The sequence below is a fragment of the Gymnoscopelus microlampas genome (assembly GCF_963454915.1).
Source record: "Gymnoscopelus microlampas genome assembly, chromosome: 24".
NCBI classification, from domain to species: domain Eukaryota; kingdom Metazoa; phylum Chordata; class Actinopteri; order Myctophiformes; family Myctophidae; genus Gymnoscopelus; species Gymnoscopelus microlampas.
Genome location: NC_139961.1, coordinates 23115686 through 23141194, shown reverse-complemented (window position 1 = coordinate 23141194; position 25509 = coordinate 23115686). Strand labels below are relative to the sequence as shown.

Here is a 25509-nt window from a genome sequence, read left to right as displayed (position 1 = left end):
TACAAAACATAACCACTTCAGCCCTATTTAGACTTTGAAAATAGCTCACAAGGCCTCACAATGCGACGCGTTGTGAGCTTGTAGATGGGTGGCAGTGGCTCAGGGGTAGAGTGGCCGGTAGAGCGGCCGTATGGCAACCACAAGGTTCCCAGTTCGATCCCGGGCTCCCCGGGCTAGTGTCGAAGTGTCCTTGAGCAAGACGCCGAACCCCTAATTGCTCCCGATGAGCAGGTTGGTGCCTTGCATGGTTTCCTCCGCCATCGGTGTATGTAAAGCGCTTTGGATAAAAGTGCTATATAAATGCACCATTTACCATTTTTGTATCTTTACTATTTTCAAAAGATTTTATACACAATGATAACTTGAGAAATGGGACATTGTGCAAGTGTGCATAATGAGTACTTTTACTTTTGGTACTTTATTTTGTACTTTTACTCAAGTAACTTTTGATTACCGGACTTTAACTTGTAACAGTGTTTCTACATTGCAGTACTGATACTTTTACTTAAGAAAAAAATGTGAGTACGTTTACCACCACTGAGTAGCCCTGCCTGAAGCACATAAACCCCTTGGCCATGCAAGCAGGGATTCCCTCTGGCTGAGCGGTAGAGGCTTGGTTTCCCCACACAAGAGACCCCGGTTTGAATCCTGGGTGTTACAGTTAGCAATAACCTTTCTCCGTTTGGAAAAGGACATAAAACGTACAAATTTCAGCTTTAACGCCTCAGAGTGATGCCGAATCCTGCTTTCCAATACCCCAAAAGATCAAAGAGGAGCTCTGTGATAAAAGCTGTCTCTCTCCACCAATTTCACGCGTCAGCATTCTGCTCCATCGACCTTGTTCAGAACAAGGAGACAAGCACAGCGAGAGTTAGTTTTTTTCTTTTCTTCTGTTTTTGATTTTGTTTTATATTATGTTTTTTCTGAAGTATAGACTGATACATCGATATGGCCAATATATCGCTCATTATTTGACTTTTTTGACTAGTTGACGACAGCGGTATCGGCAATTATGCAGCCGATGTGTCCCGATTTTTAACCTCTTTCTTCCCTATATTTTGGGCATGTCATTCTTCGTAAAATTTTCAAAAAGCTTTCAAAACATTTAAAAAATAGCAGATCTATAAGCTCACAACGCATCGGGTTGCGATGTGTGGTGAGCTTGCAGATCGACTATTTTTTAAATGTTTTGAATAGGGCTCAAGTGTTTAAAGATGGGGTGCCGTGATTTTCAGTGATTTTTCCCCCCCTAAAACATAATCATCAGGTATTATGGTTATACTAGGAGGAAGATGTTTTTTCAAAAAAGTGTACAGAAATTGTTAAAATTATGTTTTTATGTGGACACGCCTCCAGTTCATTAAGTATACCTGGTTCTCACCTTAGCACCTCCTCCACCACCTTAGCACCACCCACCTGTCCTAGTCCCTCCTCCTCATTCCCACACCTGTTGTGTTATGATAATGAGGGAGAGGGTATGTTTTTACTATGTCACTAAAGCACTGTTTTTCTATTGGCACGTTTGACCCTCAAGGTTTCAGCCTCCAGGTAGAAACTCAAAATAGTCAGAGAAGACATAAAACACCATAAAACCACCACCAGGGGGGCTTAATGAAGTTCTATCAACCTCATAGACACGTGAAAAACAGAAAAAGTGCAAAACCATGGCACCACCTCTTTACATAAAATTAATTCTAGTTATATGTTGTCAAATTGTTATAAAACCTATAGGTGTTTCAAATGTATTAGAAGATGTTGCACTTTTTGGACAAAATATCAGACACAATATGGTAATCGGTGGTCTAGGACTCTCTAAAATCGGTATCGGACAAATAATTCTGGCATCGGTCGGCGTGCTCTAATCTGAAGGGGTGATTGTGTGTGTTGTTCATTTAGGTGTTCTCATGTCCTCTCCAGGATATCGACGCTATATTATCCGACACGAAGTGAGCGAGATGTGGTGACCTTTCCATCCAGCCTCGTTATCTCGGCGACCTCGTTAGGAAGGGCTGTTTAATTAACGGAGGCGGTGGAGGGCAGTGCAACGGCCAATCAGGGAGGATTCTGGCCCTCTGTGGTTATGATACGGATCAATGCTCTTCAGGGAGGCTGGCTGGGTGGAGAGCATAATGCGTGCCTAAATTAGTTTGATTCTGTGTTTTTGCTGTAAATTCGGCCCTTAGCTTTAACTACTCCGACCCCCAATCTGGGAACCCATTCGGCTTTGTTTTTGCCTCTGGGGGCACCACCTCCTTTTTTGTTCATAGTCCACTTCCTCACGGGTGCTTCTGTGTTTATCCCTACTAACAACAACACTACATGTTTAGGGCAGTGGTGCTGACACGTTCTGCTGTTGACCCAAACAACTGAACCGAATCCTTTTCAGGTGGTGAAGAGAGTGAGACGGTTTGCGGTCTGCAAATAGACCTTTTTCATGGCAGCCATATTGACAGAAATTAAAAAGTTACTAATCTACTAATGTCAAATGTTCTTTGCTTTCATTTTCTTATAGGTTGCATCAGGCACGGATCTACTGTGGGCACAGTGAGGCCCGGGCCTTACTTCAGTTAAGCTGTGCCTTTTTGTGTATTTACTATGAATATTGCCCACTAGACTCAAGGCCGACAGACGGCCTAATACACATCTATTCTCGCTCTACATCCTGCATGTCTGGAGGATGTTTTGAGTCTTTTGAGTGCCAATTGTGATTAGGTGTGTTTAGGTGTCTGTCCGTCTCCCCATTCACAGAATCGTTTTGCTCCGTCATGCCACAGTATAAACACCACTCACAACAAGGTCCCAGCCTCATTCTTGATTAATTTTAATTCTTAAGACACAGCAATTGCACTGGCGTGGGAAAAAAAGTTTATCCAGAGCAAACACCACTGCCTGCACCTAGACCAGCAATCGCGCCAACAGTAGCTCTACCGGCCCCACTAGGCTCACCACCACCTGCACTGGGGGAGAACGCAGAGGCCCCTGTTGCTGCTTTTGCATCCATTCCTACGGCGGCCACAACCCTTGGACTGCCCGGTGTCTAAGCAGAAAATTGGGGATCTATCGACTATCGAGGAGCCAGCAACTCAACCAACAAAATTCCCAGCTACTGAAATAAATGGGAAATTACGCACATTCAAAAACAGATGGTATCACCAATACCCATGGCTTGAATATAGTAAAAAAAGAAAACAGACCTCTGATATGCTTGTGGTTCACGGAAGAACAAAACCTACAACCTGCATAACCAACCCCCCCCCCCCCACACACACACACACACACACACACACGCATGCCAGCACTACAGCCAGAGCCAACCTACGAGTCGCACAAACGTTGCATGTGCACGCACTCTACACGATTGACTATTTTCATTTATAGAAAAACCAACACACTGCATAATTGATGTGACTGAGGAGATAAGAGCTCTCAAAAGATTTACAAAACACCTATCATTTGCAATGGAATTAGCTTAATACAGTCAATAGATATATATGGCTTATGGAATAACACAAAACACACGGACATAAAGGAACTTCTCACCTTGTACAATACAAAAGAGACAGGTGGTCTTCAACAACAATGCAGTATAGCCTCTCTCTATATATATATATATATATATGGCTCCATTAAGAGTCTGCGCAATTTTATAGAGGGTGCCCCCTGACCTTTGGGGCCCGTTTGGGGATACAGCTCTCCCCCCTGGGGACAAATAAAGCTCTATCTTACCTTACCTCAGTGGTTCTCAAAGTGGGGTCCAGGTCCAGGGACCGTCAGGGTTCCTTGGTGGGGTTCCAACTGGACCCTTACAGATCTGTAACTCAGAGAGTGTGCAAAATGGAACCAAATGGACTCGTAAGGGTCTGCATCAGAAGTGTTGTAGCAGCGAATGCAAGCCGAGGCTGCAGACAGCCAATGTTCCATGTCTTGTGGGCTGTGGGGGCAGTGCCGGCTTGGTGCTGCTTTTTCTGCTGTGCAGTTTGTTTGAGAGCGGTTGGCTCTCTGAGAGGCAACTACAAGCAAAAACAATAGGCTCTATGCACAGCAGCCATATTGGAAAGAAGTTGGGCCTCGCCCTCTTCCTTACTTCCTTCACAGGTGTTACCAATGATACTAATGAAGGCTCTGTTCCATTCTGGTCAGGGTGCTGATATTGTGCTGTTGGCTCACTAGAAACACTCCATTTTGGTTCCCAAATGGCCCCGTAAGGGTCTATAACAATGATAATCGACTGGTTCTTTAGAACCGGACTCAAGAGCTACTTTGAAGGCCTAGCTGGGTTGTAAGGCCAGCTAGTCGTCCTGAATATGCAATCTGTGATTAACTGGGTTGTAAGGCCAGCCAATCTCCTGGTACTCGGGAGAGAGTTAAGATGTCTCTCGGAATCGCTCTGGAATGTGCCTATCTGAGAGGTTTCGAGCCTCTTCTTATAATGCTGGCTTGCGGTCCTGACATCACTATGATGATGTCAGATAGTGTCAGACGTCTCCATATATGGAGCTGCCGATGTTAGTTATGGTCAAATATGGGATCAAGACTTCAGCCCTGGACGTGATGGCTATGTCTATACATGGAGTTTCGGGGAAGGGTTCGCTGATGTCAGACTCCGTACATATGGCACGTTTGGGTCTCTATGACGACTTTGCAGGTCTATTATCTCCATCTATGGGGATCTCCATATATAGGCTATTGCTGGCAACTATGCCCTGAATGTTTCCTAAGTATGCCCTGAATGTTCGTAACAGCCGCCCCACGGTTTTACCATGGAAAAACGTAAACATTTCAAGAACATTCCTGGCATACGCCGCCCCACGGATTTCTGGTGGAAATACGTAAACATTCCAGGATGTTCCCTAGCATCCGCTTCTTTCTCCTATTCCTCCTTTCGGTCTGCCATCTCAGTCTGCCATTTCGGCCGTACTTGGAGGTTTGATCGGTAATACCTCCAGAAATGTTTCCAGAACTGGTCGGCGAGGATTTGGCTGTGTCTCCATCTTCGTCTGCTCATCATTTCTGACTCATCATGCAGTACTTGCAGTAGAGATGCGTCCCGCCGCCCCATGAGGAGGATATTTTGCCGCCCCGTGCAGAACTTGGAGCTCCCTCACAGTTCTGAGACGTCATACCTCAGGCTGTCCAGACAAAAAACCATCCTCTGGGAGAATCGTCCACGTAAAGGAACCCATCGGTGGTATGCATGATCTTGGTGACAGGTCGTGATCCGTCGTTGGTCGTTGGTTGATTGTCACGGCTCTCGACCTGCGGTTGTCTCTAGACCTGCGGGTGTTCATCCTCTCCAGGCCCCTGTCCTTCTTTCGTCCATTCTCGAGATCGTACGTCATGGAGAATGTCCAGATGGGTTAGGTTGCATTGTGAGCATTTCTTGAGTAGGCCGCAATCCCTGGCCCGGTGAGATCTACGTAGGTCTCTGCCACCAGGAGGGCTTCTTCCAGCTTCAGATGGTCGCATAAAATGCGGAACCTGAATCGTTCTGAGGTGTTGCGAGGGAATGCATCATTCAATGCTCCCTTCAATCTTGTGAATTCTCTAGGATCCGGAGAGGCGAACACCGGTATGATGGGTACCGGTCCCCGATAGAAAGTCTCCCCTGGAGGGCCATGTCGCCGCTTAACGGGAGTTCTCGACCGGTGCCTCCTTGCCAAACCCCAATTGGTTGAAGAAGAACTCTGCCTGGAACGGGTCGCCCTCTGGAACTGCCGTTCGCGCCTCGAGTGTCGTCTACTGCGTGCCGAACTCTGATCGGTCGCTGGAGGAACTTAATAATAATAACTTGGATTTATATAGCGCCTTTCAGAAACCCAAGGACGCTTTACAGTACACACAATAAACACATTAATTGCCAAACGCTTGAGTAAATAAGTGTCTCTTCAATGCGGAACTTACCCTGCGTGCCGAACCCTGATCGGTCGCTGATGAGCTCTGCCTTGAACGGGTCGCCCTATGGGACCGTCGTTTAGGCTTCGAGCAGCGTCTCCTGCGTGCCGAACTCTGATCGGTCGCTGATGAGCTCTGCCTTGAACGGGTCGCCCTATGGGACCGTCGTTTAGGCTTCGAGCAGCGTCTCCTGCGTGCCGAACCCTGATCGGTTGAGGAGGAATTTACCCTGCGTGCCGAACTCTGATCGGTCGCTGATGAGCTCTGCCTTGAACGGGTCACCATACGGGACCGTCGTTTAGGCTTCGAGCAGCGTCTCCTGCGTGCCGAACCCTGATCGGTTGAGGAGGAATTTACCCTGCGTGCCGAACTCTGATCGGTCGCCGATGAGCTCTGCCTTGAACGGGTCACCATACGGGACCGTCGTTTAGGCTTCGAGCAGCGTCTCCTGCGTGCCGAACCCTGATCGGTTGAGGAGGAATTTACCCTGCGTGCCGAACTCTGATCGGTCGCCGATGAGCTCTGCCTTGAACGGGTCGCCCTATGGGACCGTCGTTTAGGCTTCGAGCAGCGTCTCCTGCGTGCCGAACCCTGATCGGTCGCGGAGGAACTGGAACTCTGCCTTCTCTTGCCTGTTTCCTTTTCTTTGTGGCTTTTGGCATATTGCTCCTTCACAGTAAGCTTTTGAATCCGGCTCTCCACGAGGGACCAAATATAACAATGATAATCGACTGGTTCTTTAGAACCGGACTCAAGAGCTACTTTGAAGGCCTAGCTGGGTTGTAAGGCCAGCTAGTCGTCCTGAATATGCAATCTGTGATTAACTGGGTTGTAAGGCCAGCCAATCTCCTGGTACTCGGGAGAGAGTTAAGATGTCTCTCGGAATCGCTCTGGAATGTGCCTATCTGAGAGGTTTCGAGCCTCTTCTTATAATGCTGGCTTGCGGTCCTGACATCACTATGATGATGTCAGATAGTGTCAGACGTCTCCATATATGGAGCTGCCGATGTTAGTTATGGTCAAATATGGGATCAAGACTTCAGCCCTGGACGTGATGGCTATGTCTATACATGGAGTTTCGGGGAAGGGTTCGCTGATGTCAGACTCCGTACATATGGCACGTTTGGGTCTCTATGACGACTTTGCAGGTCTATTATCTCCATCTATGGGGATCTCCATATATAGGCTATTGCTGGCAACTATGCCCTGAATGTTTCCTAAGTATGCCCTGAATGTTCGTAACAGGTCCATTTGTACACTCTCAGAGTTATGGGGGTCCTTGAAAATAAGACTTAATAAGCCTTCATTAGTATCATTGGTAACACCTGTGAAGGAAGTAGGGAAGAGGCCCAATTTCTTTCCAATATGGCTGCTGTGCATAGAGCCCTTTGCTGCCATAAGTGGGGTTGCAACGACGGCGCTTCTATCCTATTGGTTGATGCCCAGTCAAAGTTGGCCAATGTTGAACTCCAAGCTTCAGACACGTTGAAAGCCACGCACGTCAATGCCATCAACGCTCCGCAAACGGGCAGTTCCACCCCTTTGCTGCCATATAATGGAAGTGAATGGTGAAGCAGCTTCTGAGGCTTGTGTGTGTGTGTGTGTGTGTGTGTGTGTGTGTGTGTGTGTGTGTGTGTGTGTGACCTGCCTACTTCCTTCCTTCACAGGTGTTATCAATGATAGTCTACTAATTAACCACTTAAGCCATATATATAGTTAATATATTCATACGCAAATAGATCTATGATGCTTTGTGAGCTTGTAGATCTTCTATCTTCTCAAAAAAAAAACTTAAACAAAAACGAAGGAAAAAATAATGTAGTTATGGCTCTGTTCCATTCAGTGAAGTAGAGCCTTTCCAGTCAGCCCACATGCATAATAGACTCTGACCTGAATGGTAATCACTGGTAACACCTAGCATAACACAACTTATTCAAGTAAGTATGGATGCTGTAAAAAAGGCCTATTCAAATATATATATATATATATATATATATATATATATATATATATATATATATATATATATATATATATATATATATATTTGAATGTCCCGCGGGGCGGGACAGAGCCTTCCAATGTAAAATTTGACTTGACTTGACTTGACTTATTGGTGACGTTTGGAAATCCGGCTCAAACAAGATCATAGAAGGAGAAGCCGAAGTGAAAAAAAAAGTTCTACTCACCAAATGGAGCTCCTATGTAGCAGAAGTTCAGGGGCAGCAGGACCACAGCTCCTCAATCAGGTGACTTCCACTCATCTATAAATGCTCACCTAACCCACTCGTCTCCCTCTGTTCTCACATCCCCCTCACACACCCTACTTCTCTTCCCATTCCCTCTGTCTACCCTTTTCTTTTTCATAGGGCCCTGAGGGGAGTTTGTTATGCCCGGGAGCTATACGGCGGACCCCTGAAGCTTCCCCCACCTCAGCTTAATCACAGGCCGACCAGCCCAGATGACCAGCCCGAAGCCTGTTTTCCATTTTTCTTATTTGTTCATTTCATCGATTCATTTTCTGTTAATAAACTCCGTAAAGCCATATTGTTTGGTGGCGTGGCCCTTGTTAGTGAATTGACAAATGCCTTCCAAACATCTCAGGTAATCTGCAGCAGGCAGCAGCCAGTCCATTCCATGAAGCTCCATTCATTCCAGCACACATCTGAAACACTCCATAAATATTCACCTGCTTAGCCAGGAGCCGCTCTAATGCTGATGTTTATTCACAGTAATGGCGACCTGCAACATTTCTCCTGCTGCAAATGGCATTGGTGATATTTTCCACACACTGCGGATACCTCTCAGTGTGTTGGCTGCATACTGGATTTTTTTGTATTTTTTTTTTTATAAATGATGCAGGCTGGGCACAAGCGAGCATGCACACACGCACGTGCGCACACACGCACGCGCACACACGCACACATACATTTCTATTCATGTAAACATATTTTGGAACTCTACTCACACACACATGCCTGCACAACTGCACATATTCGGTTACACCCACCAACCCACCCACACACCCGCACACACACACACACACACACACACACCCCAACGCATCTGTACCTGGGCTTTGCTCGCTGAACGCAATGTGACTTTTTAGAAGCCACCGCTGCACAGCGAGTGCACCTGGTGAGATCCAAGTGAGAGCAAGTAGCATAAAAACAAAAAAACAGCTGAAAGCTCAGGTCTGTTGATCTATTTTTACTGCAGAGCGGGGGGCGGGGGGGGGGCACTGGGAGAGATGGGGGAGAGAGAGAGAGAGAGAGAGAGAGAGAGAGGGAGGGGGAGAGAGAGAGAGAGAGAGAGAGAGAGAGGGGGAGAGAGAGAGAGGGGTTGCTGCATAATGCATGACCCCTTGCAGCAGCGGTGTCTTTTCAAACTCTCTCTCTCTCTCTCTCTCTCTCTCACCAGGCCAGCAGGTGTGTGTGTGTGTGTGGGTGCTGTGTCTGTCAAACTCACAGCGGTTTGCGTGTGGAAACGGTATAGGTTCGTGATTCACAACCCTTTTCATTTCAAGAACGACCTCCCGGGTTTGATATATATTAGGCCAACGGATCCCCATTTTATGTGATTGTTTTAATCTCTGCGACCCCAATCTATACCGTGACATCTTCAGAGTTAATTTGAGATCTGAGAGTGTGTGGTTCCATTTGTACTCTCTCAGAGTTACAGACGGATAGGGGTCCATTTGGACCTCTGGTGGTCCCCGGAATTTGTCTGATTCCGATTATTTGGAGAACAGTACGGACGATAGGATGATATCAAACTAAACTAATGCTATAATGTACTAAACATCAGTATATACCTGCTATCACATGCACTATACTGTATGTCTATATCTTTATTTATTTTATGTAACCTGTTCTTATCTCTTAACATTCTGCTCTATCCTCTCCCTTCTCACGAAATATGTGAAAATGATGGAGTGTGCTCTTTACACCTGTAAACCTGTGACGGGACAAATAAAGCTCTACACCAAAAAAAATCATGTGTGCAGGTGTCTTTCATTGTAGTCAGACTGACATGCTTATTGTTTATCCTGTGTGCATGCACTACACGTTTTACCAAACCCACAGAAAAGACTTCATTCTGTTCATTCCACACTTGACCTCGGTTTTATTTCTATTTAACATAATAAAGTGTGCTTCAGAAATGCAGCTACGATCAGACTGTTGATGAACAAGGCATGACCATCGCCTGTCATCAGATTGGACTTTTGTTTCCCTCATAGACCTACCTGCGGATTATACCAGTAAAGCAACCTATTGAGGACTAATACAGTATGGTTGAACTTGACACTTGCCGATACTCTGCACCTTAATCTTCACGTACATGCACAGATAGCCTACTCTTCTTGCACTAATGTCTAGGAACAGATACCAGCTGCTATGCTCATGCACCTTATCCTCCCCCCCTCTTCTCTCTCTTTTTCTGGCACTGGAGCTCACACAAAAACTAATTTCATCCACTGTTTTACACCTGCAAACCTGTGATGTGACAATGAAGATGATTCTGATTCTGAGCTTGATTTGATATTATTCCAAGATAAGATATCTATATCTGGCAACAAAAAAAAAAAGCATCTTCTCTGCACTTTGGAGTGAAGCCCATCAGGGTTGCCAGATCTACTTATTATAATTTCCCCGCAAGATTTTATTTGAAAATAGCCGATCTACGATGCGACGCGTTGTGAGCTTGTAGATCGGCTATTTTCAAATAGCTGATGTATATGTGAAAGTCCTCACGTGGCCCATAGTCGCTTCTTTTGGGCTGGTTTTCCTAGACCCGGTTCCTTGTTTCTCTCACAGAATCTGGCGACACCGAAGACCATTCTCAAACATTACAGTATTGTTTATTATCCGAGCAGAATTGTGTGCAGAGCGTGGATTGGCGCCGGGCATCACAAGCAGGCCCGACTAATGAAACGTTGATGAGTATCCCTCTCTGAATCCACAAGCATGATTAGGCTTTAATTACTGAGGGCCACCCCGACATATTCCCTATAATTGGAAATACCTAAGCACTTGGCTCTGTCTGTGGCAGCAGCCAAAAGAATCCATCGCCTCCCCCAGTCCCGTCCATGGGACAAATCTCTCTCATTTCAGACAGAAAATCCACTTGTTCTGGGCATGGTGTCAAGAGAATTTTGAGACTTTTTTTTCCCCCTCACCAGTTCCAATTGTGCGGCTCTAATCTAAGTACGTCTCAAAGACCCCTAGTCTCCAAGTAAGTCGGTGTAATCGGAGTAAAGGTTTACTTATCCATGCCTAAATCCGTGGCGGCGGCGGGCGCACAATAAAAAGGTGTTGATCGGGGGATCGGGGCATATTGCAGAGAGGGGAGGCTTTCAACTCGCAGAATGGGCATCCCAGTGAGTTGGCATCTAACACCCGCCAGATGTGGCAATCACTTCCCCTAAATGGCTGCCAAGCGCCTACACGACACCCACTGGCACTGGCAGCTCTCCCTCCCCCCTCGGTGAATGTTATGCCACATAAGAAATACAAAAAAAATAAATAAGAGGCTTTATGTTTGAGCTGATTCACTGAAGCCCAGAGAAATCCTTTAGCTCCCCTTTATTGCAGTAGCTTGAACTCGACATGATCGCACAGCGTTCATGTCCTCCCCTTAATGGAGCGAGTCCCCCTGAGCGGCGGTGGACAGACTCGACATAGCTCAGCTGTCAATGTAACATTTCTCAGGTGTCTCTTGGTTAAAAGGGGATGTTACTAGACATCTAGAACAGCCATTCCCTCCCAACCATGCGGGCCCAGGGACCATGCACAGAACAAGGACAATCTCACGGCCGATGAGCTAGCGCCTAAAAAAAACGTGTGCTATCACCTCCCTTTCTTTAAATATATAAACTGTGGTTTCTTTCATGTGTAAGCGATTCCCAAAACAGTTCACGCTCGACCGACACGCGAGGCTGTTCGGCACAGGCGATCCTCAAAATAATTGGTTCGGGAAGCTAACCTGTGTACGCGCACATAGTCTCTGTGTTTGTATATGTACAAATAATTGGTCTACTGTATATATAGAGATAATGTTGATAGTGGACCTTTAAGATGGACGGTAAAGTGCTGAGAGGGAGCTTCTGTATAGAAGAGACATATAGCAGAGGTAGCATACATGCATGCCCCGTGGTGACACTTGGACAGGTGCCAGGATCGCTCTCTATGCACATCTAATCTAAAGGCCGGCATGACACATGTTTATCGACCTCTCTTCTTATAATGATGTCTTTCCTGGCTGTGACCTCCTCGCGCCAATTAACTGGGCAACGAATCCACTTCTCTTGACCTTGTCTCTGCACCCGGTGCTGAATCCGTGCCATTATTCCACGACTCTCTAAATCCTATTAGAAAAACGGAGACATGTGTGCGCTTATATAGGAGGAGTGGTTCTCAAAGTGTGGTCCGGGACACCCCCAGGGGGTCCTTGAGATGGTTCCGGGGGGTCCCCGGCTAAATGAATGGGAGTTAGGCACCAAATGGTCCCTTTACAGATCTGTGACTCTGAGAGTTATGAGGGTTTGTGAGATTAAAAAAGATTGAGAGCCACTGATGTAGAGGAGGTGATCGGAGAGAAAGACGACCCCCCCCTCCATAACGCCCTTCCTTCGATTCCTCTATTCAGGTCAGGCGCGTCGCATATTCCAGTTGAAAGTCAGTTGTTTTCAGTGAGTGACTGTCATACTCACAAGTATAAATCATTGGTTCTCAAAGTGGGGTCCGGGGACACCCAGGGGTCCTTGGGGGGGTTCCAGGGGGTCCCCAGCAAAATGTGTTAATATAGCATCACAACCTTTTAAGCTTTTATACTTTACATTCAAAAATAGCAGATCTACAAGCTCATAGTGAGTGAGCACTGAGTTCCGCGCTATGAGCTTGTAGATCTGCTATTTTTGAAAAATCGTGAACATTTGTGCAAACCTTTGAATATATATATTTTTAAAGCGAACATTTGCAACTCAAATCTTTGCTTCTGGGGGTCCCTGCATGGAACTAGATATCTGAGATGGGGGTCCGCGGCTAAATATATATCATTCTGGGGGTCCTTGACACGAAAAAGTTTGAGAACCACCGGTATAAATCAAACTCGATTTACGCTGGGTGGCCGTGCCACTTGCCCTCAAGAACCGATCTCCAAGCTAACGACGTATTGTGGCGTGACTTTTACGAGCTCAGTTCTCGTCGGCAACAGCGACACTGCCGCGTGACGGAGCGCAGTACACATTTGGGGATTACAGCTTGCCGTATACTTTGTCATCTCTGTCAGCGCAGGGTAAAAACGACAGCCGGCCCTCCAGCGCCGGCGTGCACGGAGCTGCTGAGCTTCGGCTGTGGCTTGGAAAATGTCTCTTTCATCTCCGACTCCACAGCCCTCCCCGCAGACCGAGGCGCTAGGTGCAATAAGGTAGATAGCGCATTACGTCGCCGCCTGTAATTACAGATAAAAGAACATTAAGTTCGACAGATACATGTAAGCCGGCTGATGAGGGTGCCCATTTCAATTAAGGAGCCTTAAATGAGAAAACCTTATGGGAGTTTCTCTACTGCCAGACCTAAGCAGGATTAATACAGTGAATAGGGCCATTTACTAGGGCATAATTACTCCCTAATTAGCTATTAGTTATTCTATTACCCCTTTTATCACTTAGTCACGGTCAAAAAGGCAGAAATAGTGGATAAGTCATCACCTTGGTCGGTAACAGATGTAATTAACACACCATGGAGACAGAGAGAGAGGGAGAGAGAGAGAGAGGGAGAGAGAGAGTTAGTGTATTCAGTCAAACTAGCTGTATTTCAGACTCTTTCCGGTCCGTGACTTGCTCTGCCACAATCAATCGAATTTCACTAGGAACACATATTGAGTTTTATATGCACTGCGTGCAGGAGGGGATTCTTATAGCTTCATAACGAAGCCTGCGTTGTTTGTGTTCGGTGTATTTTTCTGTATTCTGAGGGAAAACAGCCCCGCAGAGGTTGTTATAACCTTAAAAGAAAGGAGACACAAATTAGTCGGATGATGAGTTGGCATCTTGCGGTGTTGATGCCTGTCTAGCTGCTTTCCGTCTCCCTTCTCGTGGGAATCCAGTGGAAGTATGTGTTTGTGCTACGCGTAGAAACTTAGAATCTTTGCCCAGAATCTTATCCTGCCTGCTTAAGGAAAGGCAAAATACTGTGTTGCTGCTTTAAATGGTTGCTCCTAAACTGTTTTTCCACACATTTTTACAATCCTGTGTGTGGATTTGAGTCCATTTTAATCCCACATCCCGTAAACATTTAAGCCTGATTCACACTTGGTTCACGCTGGTTTAGCGTGCAGGAAAAAAAGCCCACGGACAAGATGGCTTGTAGATCGGATCGTATAGAACGTTTTTTTTTCTGGACGTGACATTGCACTCAAGCCTATAAATCAAGCCATAGGCCAGTTTAGACCAACGGATCACACACACTCAAATGTTCTGACAGGCTTACTTAAAGATCGACTTCACCCATTTTCAACCTGTCTTCATATAATTGGTCCTCACTCCTCAAGAGGATGGCTGTGGACAGTTCAGAAATCAGTCTACCAGTGACATCATCGATGGGGAATCCAAGCTAATAAAAACTACAGGCTTTCTATTCCTAGAAAGTTAGCATGCTATAATGGAAGTCATTGTTCTTGCGTTAATACAAATCTAAATAAAAAATGTGAAATATTGAAGGACAAAAAAACCTTCCTAACGTTTCTGAAGTGTCCACAGCCCTATACTGTATGAGACACAGACTGAGTAGAAAAGAATTACACAATTTTATCAGGAGCATTAGTGAGGAGCAGGTTAGTTATTATATGAAGATAGGTTGAAAATGGGTGAAGTCGTCCTTTAACTAGAAGAATATTGCTTCTGTGTTATTTAATATATTCATTCATATAATTTATACGTCTCAGCCTGATAAAAAACTCTGTAGAGAACTATATGCTTTATTACTGCTTTATGCCTACTTACCTACTGGTCATTGAGAATAAATGATCAGACTATCAATGCTGGATGTGTGGCCATTGTCATCAAACTGAATGGTGCAGTGACAGGGCTTGATGAGGAACTGTGGTATTGCATGAGGTATAAGCCACTAAGCCGTGATGATTCACAGCATAATGTCGGCGGATATAATTAGGGGTGCAACTAATTTGTTTCTTAATGATTATTCTATCAATTACGTTTTCTATTAACCGTATAATCGTAACATATTTATGTTGTATATATCAACGAATCAACGTGAAAAAAGTTTGATAGATTTTATTTTTTGGTCTGATTAACCATTTAACACGTTGTGTTCCAAACACGAAGATCTTCGTGTTTGCAATTCTTTTTTTTTTGTTTTCCTCTCCACGTGGGGCGCTTTAACGCAACTTTGGAATGACCCACGGAGCCTGTAAAATGGAAAGGACGGGATGTGGATCCGTGCCAAAAAACATACCTTCCGTCCACTCCCATTTTATGATCTTGAGAAAAAGATCCATATCTCCCTATCTTTTTAACGTGGTGAAAACGAGCCATTTTCGACGCACTATCACTCTGCAATGGCGGATCGCATGAGAAATATTATTGTTCTAGGCGTTAGTCGGGACCCTCGACGATCGTGCGCGCAGCCTTTGTTTACATTCGGATCCTCGTGGAGCCGTCTACAGCTCTAAACACATACCAGCGTAAACGGTAAGATCGCTGGCACTGGATGTACCTCTGGCACTTATTGTGTAAGCTCTATTCAAATTTCGTAGTTTCGCACAAAAATAGCCGATCCTACACATCGCGAGGCTTTGTGAACTTGCTATTTTTGTAAAAAAAAGTTTGACAGAAAAAGATTGTAATTACCTTTTTTTCCGATTAACTGTTGCATCCCTAGTAGCCTGGTAAACCCTCCCTCCGGAAATCTCATTTCCATTTGATTTCAGGAAGGAGTCTGGCATGATTGCTCATTCTGCAATATTGGCTGTGGGCTGGAGTTGGGCGGGAGTAATACCGTTGACTGACAACCCCTTCAACCAATGATCGTTTTTCCCCTTCAGCCAATCAGCAGTTCATTTTGACGAGCTCCAGACTATGTGACGCAACGGGACTTTTGGGACGGCCATGCCGAAAATAGGTTGCCTTATTGGGATACATGCGTGTCACTCCCCGCCCCTGCCGGTTCTCTAAATTTATATTTTTAAATAGGCTCTGTCATGATTAATTGACCACATATATGAAGTTAAACAACTAAATTCTATCCAAACGATATGTTAATAGTAAATTCCGTGCCTCAAAAAAGAAGTTTGAGACCGTTTTAAGAACGAAACTAAGAAGTGACGGCACTCGGACAACAACAATGGCTGCCGTTCGTCTTTTGTCGGCGGCTCTCAGGCTGCACTCGGCTTCATTCGGGCTCACTCGAACTCGCCACCTGATTGGCCAACGTAAGCTGTCAATCACAGAACGATGAGCGACGACGCTGATAGGCGCGGTTAGTTGGTGATTTCGCTAGAAACTCCCCAATATTGCAGAATGGGCGTTCATGGCAGACTCCTTCCTGAAATCAAATGGAAATGAGATTTCCGGAGGGAGGGTTTACCAGGCTACGTCCCTAGACAAAATGTCACACAATAACAGCCAAGAACCATGAATTACTCCATGCCAAACTGCTTCTACCATTTATTACACATTCTTAAATAAAAATGATTCACTGAACAGTTCCTTGCATAGAGAATATTACAATACCAATTTAAAAAAGGAATTATGAAACAAACCGGTAACAAAAATAAATCTTTCTCATTGTTTTTTCTTTTTTGTTTTGTTTTCTTCCATAATAAAGAACATTATTGTACTCGTACGTCATAATATACAAATGATAAATTTCAAACAACCTTTTTTTTGTACAGCGAAGGAGAAAAAAAAGGAGGCGAGGAAGGGAAAGACAAGACAAGTGGAATATGAGAGAGAGAGAGGGAGAGAGAGATATAGAGAGACAGAGAGAGATAGAGAGATAGATAGATTCAGGGAACGGGTGAAGAAGTGTATTTGATTAGAGAGTGAGGCCCGATGGGAACAGCTGTGTCGTGATGCACATAATAATAATAATAATAATAATTATGTGTGTTCTCATGAAGGACTTGATACCAAAACACATGTGTAGAATGGAGTGGTTATTATGTGTGTGGCTGTGTGTGTGTGTGTGTGTGTGTGTGTGTGTGTGTGTGTGTGTGTGTGTGTGTGTGTGTGTGTGTGTGTGTATATTCACATATATATTTCGGGTGTTATCGCAAGTTGTGTATACGTGTGTGTGTGCGTGTGTGTGTGTGTGTGTGTGTGTGTGTGTGTGTGTGTGTGTGTGTGTGTCTTTGTACAATGTGTGTGCATGTGTCAGCTCACATTGGCGCTGATGCTCTCATCCACACATAGCCTACTAGTGTGTATGACAGCGACTGTATGGACAAGCACCGGCGCACGTCACCACAAGGGGGCGCTGGTGAGCGGTACGGAAAGTGAAGTGGCGGAAGCGGGTGGCTTTTCCCAAGACGAACAATAGAGTGCAAAACAGATAAACGTACACAGCAGGTGCAGCAGCATTCACATTCATTCGTTAAAAAAAATAAAACGGTGACACAAAACCACTGTTCCAGAAAAAGACACATTCATGTTGGTCACGATGGCCAAATTATTTATCGGCAGGACAAGCTGTGTCACGTGCCGTTTCATGGAATGCGTCGCGTTAAAAGGTAGCTTGTGTGACACTTTTTGGTTGATACAAAAAGTTTTTGTTAAAATGTTAAAGTCTATATTGTGATAGTAATCGTTGCTATAGTGTGTTTGTTCAGTACCAGACAGTGGTGTAAAGTAACTAAGTACATTTACTCAAGTACTGTACTTAGGGTACAATTTTGTGGTATTTTTACTTTACTGGAGTATTTCCAATTTTCAGTACTTTTACTTCTACTCCACTACATCTCAGAGGCAAATATTGTACTTTTACTACACTACAATTATTTGAAATTATTTAACCGCTTTAGTCCTATTTTATACACAGGCAATTTGAAAATAGCCGATCTACAAGCTCACAACGCGTCGCATCGCGACGCGTTGTGAGCTTGTGAGTTGCTATTTTCAAACATTTTAGTACTTTTACTTTTGGTACTTTAAGTACATTTTGATGCCAATACTTTAGTACTTTTACTCAAGTAACATTGTGAGCACAGGCCTTTTACTTGTAACAGAGTATTTTTATATTGTGGCATTGCTACTTTTACTTAAGTAAAATATCCGAGTACTTCTTCCACCACCGGTAACAGGGGTCTCCCCGTCTCTCCATCTCTTTAATAAACAATACCAATCCAATCAGGAGAGAGAACCAATTCATCAGCTTCAATTTGAGCGTTCCAGTCTCAATTTTGTCTGCTCACTTATTTTTTGGCCATCATTTCCAATTTCACCTGTTTTCCTGTATCCTGCATGAGTTCTCTCTCTCCTGCTTGGATAAAATTGGTACCCTATCTTTTCTGTTTACAAAAGAGCTGGAGAGACAAGAGATACTCCAGTTATTGAACAAACAGTCTATAGCAATGATAACCATCATAACATAGAGCCATTTAACATTTATCTTAACAAAAGAATATCACTTAACCCTTCCTTTTAAATCCGCGTCCCAAATCAGATTTAGACTGCCCCATGGTTTTGGGGATTGTTTGTTTTTGTCCTTTTTCGTCTCAGTGTGTGAAAAGAGGAACACGGTAGAATACATAATTATTCACTGCCGAGTCCAAGCCCCAGGAATTAACCATGAATGATGAATGTTTGTGGGGAGGGGAGGGAGGGAGGGAGGGGGCGGAATAAAAACAACAAACAAAGGCTCCCAATTATCACAAAGAGCATATTTCATAACCCCCCCCCCCCATACACACACACGCACGCACGCATACACACGCACACACACATTCACAACCACCAAAATTCAACAGGAGAGTGTATGGTGCCCCCGTTGAAATACTGAAACACACAGATAGAGCTGCCAAAAAACGATACAATCTTGACCCACGACCCGGTCAAACGACCTTGTTTCATTTCCCCACAGACAGACAGACAGACAGACAGACAGACAGACAGACAGACAGACAGACAGACATTCAGAGACCCACCTGCCTTAATAGCAGGAATACCACATCCACCCACACAGCTTCCCAGGTACTTTCAGATATGTGGTTCCAAATGGACCCCAAACAGGTCTGTAACTCTGAGAGCGTACAAATGGAACCAAATGGACCCTTACGGGTCCATTTGGTTCCATTTGCACACTCTCAGAGTTACGGGGGGTCCATGAAATCAAAATGTTTGAGAAACACTACTGTTTTACATCATCCAAGAGAACCAAATCTACTGTCTATAGCCTGACGTGATGTTGACCGAATCCATCTTCACATTATGTTTGTGTCCGCTGTCCAAAAGACTGTAAGATGCAAACTTCATATTTTTGTACAATATTAATAGCTGTCAATAGAGACTAGAGACAATGCTAATAATAATAATAATAATAATAACTCTATTTATAAAGCACTTATCAAAATAAGGTTACAAAGTGCTTTACATAAAACTGATGATAAAAATCTAATCAGCAACGGAATAAAAAAAAAAACAAGTTAGCAAAGTGTCTGCGAGTGTGTGTGTGTGTGTGTGTGTGTGTGTGTGTGTGTGTGTGTGTGTGTGTGTGCATGTGCGCGTGCGTGTATGTGTGTGTTTCTGTGTGTGTTTCTGTGTATTTCTTTGTGGGACCAGGCATAGTGTATGGGTCTCACTAAAGCCCGATTTATACTTCGTCGCACAACAGTGTCGCGCACCCGAAAATACCGTGCAACACCATTGTATGACGAAGTCTAAATTAGGCCTAACACAGGCTTAGATTAGCATCACCGCATTCCTCCACCTTTCCCACAATCCCATGCAAACAGGTAACCAACGCCGACAGTCAACCCGTCCTCCTCTGGGTCCTCGTGAGCCCAGCAGTCATGCGTGGACCTTAAGAATGTCTTATCAACCGAGCCATTGTCAAAAGCTGCCAAAAAGAAGAAGAAATATAACAAACTGTCATTTTTTACTAGCTAACGTTTGGGCCGTGTGCAGAAAAGTCTCTGTCGGGCGGCCGTGTGCATTTGCAAAGAACAACCATTACATTTTTTTTACATGGAAAAAAAGGAAACTTCACCTCAGACAATCACCAATTGTTCCGACAAAACTTCCGAAACGTCCACTCTTAGCTTTTCTCCTTCCGTCCATCAAGTTGTCAGCAACACATACAGACATACAACGGTTACATTCATTTATTTGTTCGGAGAAAACCCAAATCGATTGTGTTGTTGTTTGTGACCGTTTTGACCCATGGTATTCTACCAAACTTTTTCCATTTCCAATAGGCTATATGCACAGCAGCCATAGTATCACTTCCTTCACAGGTGTTACCAATGATACTAATGAAGGCTCTGTTCCATTTAGTGTGGCACAGTGGTCCTCAGACTTCTTAATTTCCACGACCACCATAACTCTGAGAGTGTACAAATGGAACCAAATGGACCCTTACGGGTCCATTTGGTTACATTTGTACACTCTCAGAGTTACACACCCGTCAAGGGGCCATTTGGAACCCCCTCAGAGCACAATATCAGCACCCTGACTCTGTTTGACCTGGATGGAACAGAGCCTTCATTAGTATCATTGGTAACACCTGTGAATTTCTTCACAATATGGCTGCTGTGCATAGAGCCTATTGGATGAAAGTGAAGGTACAGTATCATACTCTGGACACGTTATGTATTGTCACATACTGTATGTTTGTGGTTCTATTAACTCCCAATGTGATTTCCGAAATTGTCCTTTTAAATTGTATTAATTTATTTAAATTGTTTTCATTTTAACAAATAGTCGAGGTGAGCCTTTCTTCCTTTAGAAATAATATAACCAATCTCATACTTAGAGATCTTTGCTTGCTGTCCATGTGTCCATCACAGTCAGCTGCGTTCACTTGTGCATTATTAGTCTGTCCATGTCCTCCAATGCGTGGTCAGACCCAAACTGTCTCCCAGTTCAAGACAGTATTACTTTTTTTTAAATTGTATTTTTTTTTCTGTTAAAAGAAAAGGGAAAAAAAAAAAGTTTCCAAAGAGTAAATTGTGCAACAGTTTGTGAAAACATCTGCGCTTGTTAACATCTCAGACCGCGGAGAGGAGAAGAGTCGAAGGAGTCATCCGGTCCGTTGAGTTTAGATCCCAAACATTTATTTTAGTTTCTTTTAGTTCCAGGACATGAAGAAGTGTGAGTTGACGAGTTATGACTATTGTTGTATGATCCATCGTACTCAACAACAAAGTATAAATCTGGCTTTAGCGTTCCTCGCTGGTTCCTGTCAATAGACAACGTCTATGAAGCACTTTTCTCTCAAACAGTGCAACGTGTGCGACCGTACGCAACGGTCGTTTACCGAAAACATTATTAGGGCCTTTATAAATGTGTCAGATGCCAGTAAACCGTTGATCAATACGACCAACGTTCATTTTTCTTTTTTTTGTTATCAGTCATGTCTATGAAAACAAAACCCTTTGGCTACATTTAAAGGCTGTGGCAACTCTGAAGGGTGACTTATTTTTTTCTCGTTCTAAGTTAAATCTGTCTGGATTGCTAACCTAACCTCTGGGTTTAACTACTGCAGAAAGTATTATTCAAAGACCATGTTGCACCTTCTGCTCATCTAAAGAGTGCTCTGTGTGTGCTCAGAACCAGGGTTTCCCTAACCTGTCAACAGGGGACGCAAACATCGGTCGTGAGATGTTCTGGTGGAGTGGGGTTGGTCCGGTGGACTCCGTGTGGCGTGCGTCATGAGACGTGCCTATGGCAGACAGGGCGAGGAGGAGGGAGGCGCGTATAGCGGTTGTTTTAGCGAACCGTGACGTAATGATGTCATGCCAGAAAGCTGTCTGTCAGGACTCCAGGCACCGCGGTCCGCCGGACACAGTTGGCGTTTGGGGAGGTCACCGCTGACTCACTGTGGCGGCGCCGCCGACCACCTGGTGCAGAGCACATTCCACACAGCCGCTCACTGTCCCTCTGTCTGTCTGTCTGTCTGTCTGTCTGTCTGTCTGTCTGTCTGTCTGTCTCCTGTTTGTCTGCAGCCGGGTCCATGTCACGGTATGTGTCTCTCCCTCGTATGCACAATGAATCAATTACAACCGCGGTTCTCAAAGTGGGGGTCCAGGGACCCTCAGGGTTCCTCGAGGGGGTTCGAAATGGACCCCTACTGGTCTGTAACTCTGAGAGTGCACAAATGGAGGGTCCATTTGGTACCATCTGTGCAACTCACGGAGTAACGGGGGGAGTCATTGAAAAAAAAAGAAAACGTCTGAGAAGCGCTGAATAAATAAATAAATAAATAAGGACTTCGTAATCAACCATCATCATCCTTCCGAGTGTCCAACGATCATTCCTGTGGTGGTGGTGCTGTTGTTCTACAAATTACGCTCTTCTTTGCTTCTCCTCTCTCTCTCTCTCTCTGTCTCTTCGCCTCTCCATGTATGTGTGTGTGTGTGTGTGTGTGTGTGTGTGTCTCTCGCTCTCCCTCCATCCCGTCCTCCTCTCTCTCTCGTTGACCCCTCTCAGACACCACCGCCTCAGATGTGCCTCTTCATGTGCAACGCCAAGTGATCTGACCGCGAGAAGCACCTGCAGGGATGGAGAGAGAGAGAGAGAGAGAGGGAGAGAGACGGACCAACAGACAGACAGACAGACAGAGAGCTTGTTAGCGCATATGAATATTGCAGAGGCGAGGGAGAGAAAGTTTGTTTAGTCAATAGAGCTAAAATGTTGCTGTTAGCTAGCGAGCGCTTATGCACACGCAATTAGTGTATGTGTAATTCATAATCAGCATTTTCAGCACCCCACTCCTAATGACTTCAGCTGGCGCGTGAATAGCTTAGCAAGGCCGCAGATGGATTTGTTGAAAGAGTGCAGAGGGTGGGGGCGGGGGGGGAGGTGCGTAACAGTACATAAACATGTACTGCAAAACGAGAGTTAAATTAGACGAATCAGAGGCGCTCGCCTGGAATCGGAGCGCGGAGAGAACCGTCGACGGCAAATAAACTGCTGAGTGGAATATCAAAATTGCTCTGAAAGTACAGTCGGCCCGCATTAGATTTCCACTCAGCTTGTACCATTTCCACGGTTATTACAACGCAATTGATGCAAATGGATGTACTGTAATGGAGGCTTTGTTTGTTCCGTCGTGTACGCCGGGTCTACGTGACGCAGGGTTCCATTTGCAAAGGAAAAACAGAGGGGAGGGCATTTATTCTTAACCACTTAACTATTTCACTGCCAGAGTATATACAAAAAAATAAAGCCCAGACTGCCAGCGATTTTTCGATTTTCGTACCTTTTCAAGTAGTCACATAATATTTATCTCCAGTATGATCAATCCCCTGATGGTTTCCGCGGAAAAAAAAAGAAATATCATTGTTATACGCCGCCGAAAATACATAGTAAAACACAGGAGTGGAGGTACAGAATATTTTTCAAATACTTTAACCAGGAAGTGAATGGAGCAGTAAATCTTTGGATCACATTATCTCCTGGTTCTGTGTGCAAATTAAAAAAAAAAGAAAAACAAAAGAAAAGCTTGTCCAAACTCGTCCTTGACGAGTTAACTCGTCCATGGCAACAAATAGCAAAAATAGACGATCGGTTATGTTTGAATTGCTAAATAATAAATAAATAAAAGACACAAACCCCAAAAATGTGAAGAGCCAGGGTTAACATATGTTATGTTAATATCCATTTTGTATGACATTGCTAAGTTGTAATGTTATCAAACATAAATAGCAAAGACATGATATTCCCAAAAGTAAATGCATGTATTAATTTCAGTCTGACCGGAAGCAGGGATAAAAACATATCCCCATAAAATTCAGTTCGCTGGGCCCATTCAAAACAGCTCTAAAAACTCATCTTTCTGGAGGCCTAAATAGGAGCTAGTACCAGTTTCCCTGTAGACAGACGACCCCCCCTCTCCCCTATTTTTGTACATATGTTTTTATTTTCTAATGCTTTTTTTGTACATATTTTTTTATTTTCTCATGCCTTTTTTGTAATGTACATAGTGGTATATATTTTTTCCTCTGTATTCTTATGTTGATTTTTGAACTGTTTGGTTGCTACTATATATGTCTATGAAATTAATTCAAGGACCCCAACGGAAACAAGCCCGCAAGGACTTTTTTGGCCGGACCTTTTAGACAAAAGCATTATAAATGTAACTGTGTTGTTTTACATTCTTTTGTCTATAAAATTAAAGACCAGAGGGGTGATATCAAAAGCAGAGGCATTGTTGCTTATTTATTTCGCAGAATCTGGCAACACTGGTGGCTAGCTAAAGCTGGCTAGCTAAAGCTAGCAAGCTAGCGTCTGACGCGATACAACCCAGGCCCCCAGAGTTGCTGAGAAACATTGAAGCCGCCACCCCAGTGGCCAAAGCTGGAACTGGGGGAGAAATACATGCGCGAGCAAAACATACTGAGAGATATATATATATATATATAAATATAAATATGTAAACATATTATACATAAATATATATGCATTTACATATAAATATGCATCTCGAGTGTATCTAATAAATATCTTGCGTTCAATCCTTGACACACGGGCTGCCGTAGAACGTAAAAAGGACACTAGTGCGCATGCTCATAACTCTATGTGTGGTCAAAATCGAACCAATAATTCTACTTCCGGCAGGCTTCCGGGTGCTTCAAAACGCCACTGAGCACATTCATTGAAATGATAGCTGGGGGAGGGGCAATCCGCCTTCTAGTTATATTATACCTCTATGATACAACCCCCTTACATGTTCCTCTAGTGGTTCTCAAAGTGGGGTCCAGGGACCCGCAGGGTTCCTTGCGGGGGGTTCCAAATGGAACCCTCACTGGTCTGTAACTCTGAGAGTGTTATGAGGGTGCTTGAAATTAAAAAAGGTTTGGGACCACTGCTCTAGACTAGAAAGAGCAACAAGATGTTTAACCCATTAAGACCGGGAACGCATCTACTGTACAAGCTATGGGCTTGTATATTTGTATGTATATAGATCTGCTATTTTTGAAAAAAAACTTTTTTTTTTGCAAATCTTTGAATATATATATATATATATATATATATATATATATATATATTTTTTTTTAAACTAAAGTCTTTGCTTCTGGGGGTCCCTTGAACAACATCTTTTGAGATGGGGGTCCGCGGCCAAATAGTGCGGCAGTATGAACTTGTAGATCTGCTATTTTTGAATAGCCAAAGAAATCTTAAAAATGACACAGATGCGTTCCCGGTCTTAAAGGGTTAAGGGTTCGGTTCGGCTCAGAGTAATCTTTAATCATGAAAAACTTCATCAAATTAATGGCTTGTGGAAGTTGGCCCGAGGCCAAGTACATGCAATCACAGCGATATATTTTAGAATTTTAAGATGTAGGCAGTAATAGGCCTCTTAGGGTGTGCTGGGCTTCAACTCCAGTTACAGCCACAGTACTGTAAATCCCCACCACTCAACTAAAACTGTGACGATA

General features: G+C 44.2%; 1 protein-coding gene across 1 annotated transcript in view; it reads right to left on the bottom strand.

The window, feature by feature from the left end:
• Positions 1–22569: 22569 nt before the first annotated feature.
• The window catches only part of klf7a (Kruppel like factor 7a), a gene marked incomplete at both ends in the record, with an annotated part of 82063 nt that continues 79123 nt past the window's right edge, over positions 22570–25509 (bottom strand). The window contains one exon of the mRNA XM_084051364.1: positions 22570–22621. Coding sequence (XP_083907490.1) covers positions 22570–22621 — 52 coding nt within the window. The remainder of the gene's footprint in view (positions 22622–25509) is intronic.